At 36.4% G+C, this 10,873-nt stretch overlaps 1 protein-coding gene across 3 annotated transcripts; it reads left to right on the top strand.

The window, feature by feature from the left end:
• The first annotated feature begins 2,734 nt into the window (after positions 1–2,734).
• LOC103478402 (protein tyrosine phosphatase type IVA 3) lies at positions 2,735–10,753 on the top strand. 3 transcript variants are annotated; one of them, XM_008432235.3, is made up of 7 exons: positions 2,735–3,099; positions 5,001–5,449; positions 6,580–6,698; positions 8,265–8,357; positions 8,443–8,573; positions 8,669–8,743; positions 9,579–10,753. In XM_008432235.3, exons 3-7 carry the CDS (start codon positions 6,603–6,605, stop codon positions 9,694–9,696), a joined length of 513 nt encoding a protein of 170 aa, XP_008430457.1. In that variant the 5' UTR covers positions 2,735–3,099; positions 5,001–5,449; positions 6,580–6,602; the 3' UTR covers positions 9,697–10,753. The 3 variants fall into 3 exon arrangements, with proteins under 3 accessions (XP_008430457.1, XP_008430455.1, XP_008430456.1); XM_008432233.2 differs by having other exon boundaries at positions 2,737–3,099; positions 6,561–6,698; XM_008432234.2 differs by lacking the exon at positions 2,735–3,099 and adding an exon at positions 3,424–3,556 and having other exon boundaries at positions 6,561–6,698.
• Positions 10,754–10,873: the final 120 nt, after the last annotated feature.

The following is a 10,873-nucleotide window of genomic DNA, read 5'->3' on the forward strand; positions in this document are numbered from 1 at the left end:
TAAACTCTTAATTCTGTCATCTGCTTCAAATGAAGGAACAGTTTGTGAGCAACAAGAAGATAAATGGCTAATCTTCCTCCTCAGTAGCTTTCATAAGCAATGCCTTTACTGAGATTTACCAGCTGTAAAAAAACTATTTTTGTGACATATATGCTTGTATTTAGAGACCATATTTTTACATTCAAGTGAGACTATAAGCTACTGAGCCAGATTATAGCTCCCCTACAAAAGAATCAGAAGGTTTTATATAGAGGCACTCATTGCATAACACCAAGAATAGCCTACCAAGAAGGATCAAGTACAACAACCTCATTTACTTGGAATGTGAGGAGTAAATAAGAGAGTGTTGTTTACTCATTCACTGTTTTCAAGAAATGTTCATTTCTTAGTGTGTGGTCTTGTTTTTAGTCCATTTACCTTTAAAAAATGTTGTATAACATGACCAAAAATACAAAGGGAGCACCTTAAATTTAGCAAAACAAGCTAACTCTAATTGGGACAATAATGCATCTTCATAACTAAGTTTGAGTTAGACATTTAATTTGAAAAAATGCTCTCAAACAAATATAAAAATATTGCAACTTTTAAACTAGTTAACTCTGTGTCACTTTCAAGGTCTAGCCAGCAATCCTCAGTATTCACTATTTATACTATGATCCTTTCAACCAGTGGATTGTGACGCCTCACACACTTCCCAGACATTTGAATGAAGCTATGGTGAAATGATTCAGCTTAATATTTTGCAAGGCATCCTTCTGATATACTTGATAAAAATGGGAGTGAGGCCTTGAAAACACTCTTTTCTTTCCACTTCAATGTGAGACTATGAGTCTGGTTGAGCTGTAAGACTCAACATGACTTAATTTCTTTCTTTGACTTGATGTCCAGAATTTCACATTTGAATTGCTTTCATATTCCTGCATCAGACCCATACTACTAACACCTCTGCTTTTGCCTGTAACAAATAGTGCATTAATTTAAGTTTCCACTGCTCTACCAAAAGGTTAAGCAAAATATTTTTTTTACCCCCCACTCTCATTTATTGAGAGTGTTTATCAGTAAAACTGTCAAGCTGACTTTGGAATTTCTTATCACCTCTTCAGGCTATATGTGGGTTTGTTGTCTGGGTTTCAAAACATCACAAGAGGAGCTAATGAAAACCAAAAGTGGGGTAATATCAAGCCAGAACATATCAACCGAATACTTTTCACCACTGTGGATCCAAGACAGCTTTGACTGTCAAAACTTAAGCAAGAGTTTCTTTATTTGATGTGATAAACTGCACAGTTATTTTTAGCATAGGAGGTGGTTTTTCACCACTGTGGGTGGGCAGTCACATTAACCTCAACTCACAGTGATTAATGGAAACCTAAGGCCTTAACGTGTTGTTCTTTTAAAAGTATGTTACATGTAATGAATGTCTTCTGACTAAATGTGAATGCAGGGCTTTGCAAAAGTATTCATACCCATTAAATATGTTCCCCTCATTTTGTCATGCTACAAGTTTCTATTTTGTTAACATTTTATCTGACAGGGCAACACAAAGTAGCACATAACTTTGTAGTGAAAAGAACAACATGCATGCTTTTTCAGTATTTTGGAGTGTATTTGTTTTGTTAAATTAAAACCAGTCAAACCAATTGTCTCCAGAAGAGTCCAACTCTTCCAAGTCTTTGCTATAAACCTAAGCTGTCAGGCTGGGCAAGGAGAACAGAAATACAAAGGGTCAGGAAAGCTGGTTAGCTTTGATGAGAAGATGAATGGAGCTAAATACAGGGAAATCCCAGAGAATAACCTGTTTAAGGCTGCAAGAGACTAGTGACTGTTGCAGAAGTATGACTTTCCACAGGATGGCCTCTGTTAGCTAGAGTTACAGTGATATGGTCTAAGATCAAAGCAAAGTTATGTGATAGAATGACCTAGTCAAAGTCCAGACCTAAAGTCAACTGAGAATAGGTAGTAAAACCTTGCTCACTGTCACTCTTCAGCTACCAAGGATGAGATGCTCTGCAGAAGAATGGACAAAGACTAGAGATTTTAGACCTGCAAATCCAATAGAGGCCTACCCTAAAAAACATGCAACTAATCATGACTAATACAAAGTCGACCCACTATTAGTGGGTAGTACTAATAGTTTACTTTGTGTTGGTCACATTAAATCTAAAAAAAACCCCTTATGTTTGTATTTGTAGTGTGACAAAATGTAAAACAAAAACTTCTAAGGGTGCAAAGAGCATTGCAAGTCATTGTTCATAAAGCCTTTTGGGAGGGAGCTAATCTGTCATCTGATTTACTGTGATAACTTTGCAATGAGCTAAAATTATTCAGTCAAAATAATGCTCTCACTGTTGATTCTCTAAAATGAAACAAAGTTCAAATTGTCACTGTCTTATAGAGGAGTGTTATTCCATTAACTCACTGATCCTCTATGAGGATCAGTGAGTTTACTTGTCCAGTCTGTCTGGAAGCTCAAAGGACTATCTAATTTTAGATCTCTAAGGGAGAGGGGAAACAAGTCAATGTGCAAAACATAAACTGAAAAGAGAGCTCTACTTTTCAAGGAAAAAGCAAAAAAACGTCATGTTATAACGGATACATTGCAAACTGAATAGCAGGGAGTGAACAGAAGAGATAGAAGCAGTGAGAAACACCAATTGCTTTAAAAAGGAAAGAGATGAAGGGGAAGAGTAACAGTGGGAACTACACTCCTCGTCTCTCTTTCTAAGAGCATTAACTCCGGAGTATTCTGGTGGTGACAGGAGTGTCAGGGTCAGATGGCTGCTCAGCCTGATTAGACCAGCTCACAGCAGATTCTCACCCCAGCACACACACTGTACTCCTGCAGCAGAAGAGAGCCACAAACGGGCACACGCAGCACGTTGCAGTGACTACAGAGCCAGCCAGCAAGGGCAGCAAGAAAGGGAGGAGGTTAATGTTCTAGTGGGTCACAGTTAGCTACAGGTGGTTGTAGAAATACTTTCCCCCCCGCTTCTGGATGTCTCTCTTGTTCGTTGTGGAAAACTACTAAAAACGAGGTGACTGAAAACCAGAAGAACTGAACAAAATCTGTGTTTGGAGGGGACATTGAGGACCTAAGTGGTAAGAGTAAACTCCTACAAATGTTGCTGCTGCTGTGTACATGTTGCCTGATGCGGCCAAATAACCAGAAGTAAAAAAGAAAAAGAAAAAAAAAACACTCTAAAAGTTTGCTGTGGAGCTCTCAGATGAAATTAAGTGAATATGTTGGTACTTGCAGTGATTGCAATCAAAGAAGTTTGACAAATTCTCCAGAAGCGACACGGAGCAGGAACACCAGAGTGCACAGCTCAGTGCCAGTTGTTGGCACCAAAAATTTGATGCGTCACATAATCAGTCACTGGTATAGATTGAGCTATAAATACAGCTGTAGGTATTTAGTGCAGGTTTACTATAACAGGGAGTCAGCTGATTGTAATGTCAGCACACTCATCTTTTTACGGCTGCTGTTGCTTCAGGACTTTGTTTTATTTGACTTTTTGTCTCCGTTTTGGATTTTGCTGTTTAGCAGTCAGTAAAGGTAAGACAGAAACTCTCGACTTACTCTACCAGAGCACTTCTGCAGGTGTTAAACTGAAAATGAGCAAAGGCAAATGAGTTGTTAGAATTTATTTTGTGTGTGTGGTGTGCTGCCATCAGAGCAGGGCTGTTCAGATTACCATTTTCACTTAGCTTTAAATCAGAGCAACATCATGAACTCATAATGTTCATAACAAATATTCCTGATGGGGTTCCTTTGTTTTTCTTCTACACAAATAGCACAACAACATAACCGCAAATTGGCTTTGCTGCTTTAAATGGACCTGAGTGAAAGTAATAAGGGAATCTCTATCCTGATTATAAACAACATTGGATAAATGACTAATTATAGATTGTCAACAGGCTCCTGGTAGAGTGAGTCTGTGTGTTGGGTGTTAGAGATGACCGCACCTTACCTCTGGGCTCTCACTGATTGTTTTTCTAAGGATTTCCGAAGAGAGCAGAAGGTTTCACTTGTTGACTGGAATGAAAATGAAATGGATGATTTTGACTTAAGTTTTTTTATTTTAATTTTAAAGAATTATTTTTATATATTAAAATACTAAGACATTTACAGCAGACACAAATCCTGCTTGGACATAGCAGCAGGGAAAATATATATTTTCTTGTTGTTTGATAACAATATATCCTTAGATATTTAGTATTTATAACTAGTTTGAGGAGAAAGGCACGCAACTGAATGATGCATCGGGAGTATTCTGCTCTATAGAGTTATTTGATATACAAAACCTCAAGGGAAACTTTTATTTGTATTCAGTAAACAGAAACAAACACAACTGTGTTGAACAAGCTGTTCATGACCAGAAAGATGGTAATAATAAAAAGAGCCAGTTGCTTTGTCAGAAAGGCATCAATCTTAAGTTTTCAGCGAAATGTGTCATAATCTGCTGTGTCAAATGCTTCCAAATCATCAACATATCATTAATCAAAAATTTTAAAATAGTTATAGCAGAACATGCACCAACACAAGCATAATATGAAAAATACAGGAACCAAATGACATCTGAATATACAAAAAACAGGATCAGTACATGAACACTGAAACTACAGAATGCAAAGTCCTTGTGTGATTACACAGAACATATTGAAATGTTTCAAGATTCTTAAAAATGTACTTTCCAGTTTCCAGAAAAACTCATCAACTTTAAAGGGTAAACACCAAGTACTCAAATTAAAGATCTGAGGACTCTCGCAACTGTTAGGGTGAAAATATTATGTGGCAATAAGAGATAAATTTGTTTGATAGCTTTGTACAAATTTATCTCATTAATTCCTATTTTTGTGGAGGAGCTTAGAGGGCTATTTTCCCATTTGTAACTAATTAGTAATCTCCATAGCTCTAAATTGTCCATCTATAAAGCTTTCTTTTTTTTTCTTTTTTTAAAACCCCCAAATATTTGTATTTTTTGTATTTTCTGTTTCAGAACCGTCGGTTGATGGCGTTTGTGCGGCAGAGTGGGGACTACTGCCACGCTCAACACATTTAGACGGTGCCTGGGACGATGCTGCACCATGCAGTCTTGGGGCCATGAACACTGAAAGAGCGCTATCATTTGCCTTATGAACTCACCAGCTAATGGGGTAGCAAGTGGAGATTCAGCACTGAAAGCTGAGCAGAGATAAAAAGGACAGAAAGAGCGACTGAGAGAAACAAAAGAAAGCAAGCATCAGAGACAATCACAAGCTTAAAAAGTAAGAGTGACAGTGCAGACTACTGGACTATAGGACACAGGCATCAGATGGCATAACAATCAGGAAAACACATCCTGAGGACTGGTGAATATACATCGGTTAAAAACAGGAATAAGGTCCATAATCATCTGGAGATTTAAGTTAAAGACACAGCTACACACTACTACAGCTGAATCTAAAGGTGAGTCATATTTGGTCACATGGTCTGGATAAAATGTTGTGATGCACCATTGCTTGAGCTCTTTATTACAACATCTACAAAATACTGTGAAGGTGGTTCTGCAGCAGCTGCTCTGTAGTTCATGATAAGGCGAGACATTTTACAGGAAAGAGATGGTAAGACTACTTTGAAAGACATTTTAAATTATTGTAATTTTATGTTCAAATACATCTGATATATGTTCACAACTTAACTACTGGACTCAAGATATCTGACAGCAGTCCATTGTCAGTAAATGTGTGTTTTCTAAAAATGTATTATAACACCTCTTATTTACAGATTAATTATACTATCACAGATCCTGTTTACAAATACAAATTACAAGCAATAATTTGTATTTTTCGGAATGCTATGGGGAAGCTCATGCTAGATGACGCCGGGCAAAGTTGCAACTTTACACAAGTGAGGTCAAAATCTTAAATTCAAACGTAAATTTATGCATTGTATTGTTTTTGACCTGAACTATCTGACATATATCAGCAGAAACCATAGGTCCAATAAATTGCATCGACAATGATCTTTTAAATCTTGCCCAAAGCACGATGAGATTCTTTGTTTTAATACAAAATTTTTTTAATTTACTTACACACAATGCAGTTCTTGTAAGTCTGTTATGCTAAACTTTTATTTTATCAATAAAGTATGAAAGAATCAGATGGCATCAGATCCAAAGTTTAATAACAGAAAAAAAATGTAATCCTTTGTCTTGATTAATTTTATTTTCTGCTCTATTTTAATCAGTGCCACTGTCAATATTTATTTTAGGAACATTATATTTGACATAATAGCAATGACTTATATGAGTAAGTCTATTAGAAATATTGCAATGTTTCATATTTACAGCAGACATACAGGAAGAAAAATATTCACAAAAGAGTTGTTTGGAATTTTGAAAGACTGATTAAAATTGTGACTTTATGGGCAAAATAAAATAACATATTTTAAATCCTTTGTGTAGAAAAAAAAGGCCCTTCAAATTTGTAGTGGCTCAGATATCCTGTACACAGTCAGTCTGCTGAAGGAAACATTTACTTTGAGCCTTCTACTAACACATTCCTGCCACATTATGAAGGTCAGAGGTCTCCTTGCAGAGCCAAAGGTTAAACAAGCCACCATGAACCGTCCTGCTCCTGTGGAACTGTGCCACAAGAACATGAGATTCCTCATCACACACAACCCCACAGACAGCACACTCAACTCCTTCATAGAGGTGGGTGTGAACTCAGAGTGCCATTCGGAAAATAATCTTGTTATTGTTCAAACCTACGTGAGTGTATGCACACAAATGACACTGAAGTCAGTTTGTCCTGCTCACAAACTATTAGTAAATCCCAGTTTTAAAATATTTGAGCCCTAAGGAATTTCTATCAAATTTTTTTCTAGTGTTGCTTTTATCCGCATTTAAATGCTCATTAAACAATTTTTATATCCAGAAATGATAAACAGGGTAAATGTACATATGCTGCCCTTTTTCAAATAGTGATTTATTTGCTTAAAGAAAAGCTGCACAAGCTAACCTGGCCCTCTGTACAAAAGTGACTGCCTGTAATTAACCACATTTTTTAGAAAAGTTCACCAGCTATGCTTTTTAAGGAAAAAAAAAACTTAATTAGTACCTGTCAGACAATGTTAATCCACTCTCCATGCTGGTGGTGGTCAGAAAGGCCAATGGCCAAAAACGTGCCACCATTAGCTTGTGTAAATGTATGCATGACTGGAAATGATCAATGTCATTGTAAAGCGCCTTTGTGCCTCCAGAAAAACGCTATAGGCTATAAGTAATTTCATAAAAGACATCAAACATTACCATATCATTCTCATGTTCATGATCCAAATATTGTTAAGTCAGTATGCTTAAGAACACTTTCAGCATAATGATCTGCATATAAAGTTTTGAAATGGGTATAAATGGGTATAAAGCCATCTCTAACTCCTTGGAGCTCCCTCATGTATGAGCCTCATCCACTACACATGGTTACATGTGTTTTCCATTAGAGAGCTGATAATTGCGGAACGTGTGAAATGACAATTCACAGCATCTTGAACAAGTACAACGTCTACAATCTTAGTTACCTCATTTAAGTAAAATTCATGGTCAATAATAAGAAAGAGACTGACAAAAACACCTGGTGATTACAAAAATCCTCAATACGTTTCTGAAAATATTCAAAAATATTCACTAGGGAAATTGTGTGTCTTTACATCTGCCATGAAACTAACACAGCATTCCGGGAAAAAAAAAGATCATACAAAGAGCCAAACGTAATAACGGTACAATTAAATTAGCTATCTTTTTTACTGCTGCAAAAGCTGGACAAATTAACATAAATGATAGAACCATAAACACTTGTTTATATCTGAAAATGATCGGAAGCACACTTGAAAGTCAACCCTTAAATGACAAGAAAAAACTGTTTTGCAGTAAAGTAGCCAAAGTCTGCACTTGTTAAAACCAAATCAATGAAATGCCCCAAAGCTCTATCACGGGGCATAATTAATATAATTCTGCAGAGAACAGTCTGCCAAAATCCTCCCACAGCAATTTAAATTACTCTTCACAGTTATTGTAAAAACTTGATAACACTAATTATCAATTTTTTTGGGGGCGGGCAATAACTTTTTCACACTGGACCAGGTTGGTTTGGATGTCTTGGCACTTCTCTATTTTTTTTATTTAACGTCTCATATTAATATTTGTCTAAGATCAAAAACTTGTTTTACAGCTATGTCTTTAATCGCTTCACCGCTGCTCTTTCCATGCTTTTCCTTCGCACAGGTCTTAAAAAGGTACGGAGTCACAACTGTGGTGCGCGTTTGCGACAGCACTTACGACAAAACTCCTCTTGAGAAAGATGGGATCACTGTAGTGGTACGGATTCATCTTTTTTTCATTTGACACACTCTTCATTTAAGCACCTAAACACTAAAGATCCTGAGATTGAACTCCCTTTCAGGATTGGCCCTTTGATGACGGAGCCCCGCCCCCTAACAAGCTGGTTGATGATTGGCTGACTTTGTTGAAGAAGAAGTTTCAGGAGGATCCTGGGTGTTGTGTGGCTGTTCACTGTGTAGCCGGATTAGGAAGGTACAAGATAAAGGATGAAAATAGCTCGATCAACAACTCTGACACATGAATTGACACGATTGCAGCAGTGATTGTCTGTATATACATACATGCAGGGCTCCTGTGCTGGTGGCTTTAGCGCTGATAGAAAGCGGGATGAAGTATGAGGATGCCATTCAGCTCATCAGGCAGTAAGTGTTAGATTATCTATATTATTTAAAAATCAGAGATAGTTGTTACAATCTATTTAAGCTTGAATTTGAACAAATTATTATTGTTACGCTTTTTATGAACTATATTTTTTAAACATCACCGCCACACTCTATAATAGGTTTAAATTATACTGAATATTTCTATTCAGACCAAAATGCATTTTTAGCGTAATCAAATGATTACTTCAGCAAGTTTATTATTCTTTTAATATAACCATCATAAAGAAACAGCCCTATTTACTCAGCCGGAGGAATAATATTTGTTCTGATATTAATCCAGCTTTATGTATTTTTTATTTTTTTTCAAAAATGGGGGAACAAAAAGAAACAGGTTTATGCTTTTAGAAGAGACTAATAAGCAAAAGATTTTCAGTGGGTTTTCATACCAGCATTGCTGATCAAATTAACGCTGCTGACATCGGTAGCAAAGGTGCAACTTCTGAAACCGACTCAGAGAGAAACGGTTGCATATCCCACATTCGGACAGTTGGATTCAAGGAGTGGTGGCTGCTTGAGTGCACAGACCAAAACTGAATTTTAAAGATGTAATTTTGTATCATTAAGATAGACATGAGGTGAAGAGTGCATTCAGTAGTTTTTAAAAGATATTTCCCCCCAAGAGAGGACCAGCACACAATTCAGAGTTTCATGATGATCTGTGTTAAAAAAAAACAACAACACACATTTGATACAGAAAAATTAATTTGATCTAGATTTTTCAAAATGTACTGGTAAAATCTAGCAGACAAGTATTTCATATCTTCTGGTATTTCTTTATTGTAAAACTATCCACTGTCTCATTTGTTCATTGCAGGAAACGCAGAGGAGCCATCAACAGTAAACAGCTGACATACTTGGAGAAATATCGATCGAAACAGAGGCTTCGTTTCAAAGATCCTCACACGCACAAGAACAAGTGTTGCATCATGTGATAAAGCACATTCACACACAAACACAGAAAGACTACTTGCACCCCTCACGAATGTCTCAGGAATCCAGTTGTATAGGCCTTACAATGACTACACCGCCTCGTCCTGCAAATGTTGCTGTTATTGCAAGTTTTCATTTTTCTGTTTGCTGATTTCATATCTATTAAGGAGTTGCTCCATTTTGTGGGTTACAGAGAATAAAAGTGGAATAATAGGTGAAGAATATATATTATAAGTCAGAATGAAATGTCATAGGGTTTGGTAGCTATAGATAATGCTGATAAGAACTTGGAGGAGCCTGATGACAGGTAAGGCATTAAGGCACATGGTTCATCTTTAGATTTATTTTCTTCTGTAATGCTGAGGAAAATGTGTGGCGTGGAACAGATTTCTTTGTATTTTATTTATTTTTTGCTTTATCGCTGATGGTTGCTGCTGAACATCTAAACTTCTCTATGCAAACAAGGTGAAGAGTGTATTCAGTAGTTTGTCATTTTAATACAATCAGAGACAAACCTTAAATAATTTGCTCCACTGGAAAAAAAAAAGACGTCCGTTATGTTCTTGGATATTTTATATTTGGTACTGGATCTTTTACACTTCCTTAAACATATATTGGTTGTGTTTACATCACTTGTGTTTTTCCTGAATTATGCGTTTGAGCCACTTTTTCAGACACTTTATATTTAACAAAGTCACTTTTGGTTGATCACACTCATGCACTTTTTGTATGTAATTAGTTTGTCCGTGACCTGGAGATCATTTTCTTCTTGTCTTGAACAATAATATTTGATGAAACAAATAAGAGAAGGAAAAGCAACAATATAAAAGCAGATTATGTCATTATTGTTCATCTGATGTGTGTGCACAGTGTGATTTTGGTGCCTGAAGCTGTAGAAAAAGTTGATGACTTTTAGGGCTGGCCTGAAGTGAAATTTTGATGTAACTGAATATAAAATAAACAAAAAAAGACGTCAACAACAAAAAGCTGTAAATGTCAGTATGCATTATAATGTACATTTTTTGCAATGTATAATAAAGATTCTGTCAACAACTCTAATTTACTACCAATTCATCCTCTGTCACTTTTACACCTACTCCTACACCCTCACAATTGCTTTCTACTGAACAATATGATGTAATAAGTCCAAATAATCATCCTGCCACTTCAGTGTTTTAC

Source organism: Poecilia reticulata, chromosome 16 (genome assembly GCF_904066995.2).
Source record: "Poecilia reticulata chromosome 16, P_reticulata-male-v2, whole genome shotgun sequence".
NCBI lineage: Eukaryota > Metazoa > Chordata > Actinopteri > Cyprinodontiformes > Poeciliidae > Poecilia > Poecilia reticulata.

Bases quoted from the DNA above. Each gene is read 5' to 3' on its own strand.
- LOC103478402 (XM_008432235.3), top strand. From the start codon at position 6,603: ATGAACCGTCCTGCTCCTGTGGAACTGTGCCACAAGAACATGAGATTC. The intron at 8,358-8,442 runs GTACGGATTCAT...ACTCCCTTTCAG, and splicing joins AAGATGGGATCACTGTAGTG to GATTGGCCCTTTGATGACGG. The intron at 8,744-9,578 runs GTAAGTGTTAGA...TGTTCATTGCAG, and splicing joins GCCATTCAGCTCATCAGGCA to GAAACGCAGAGGAGCCATCA.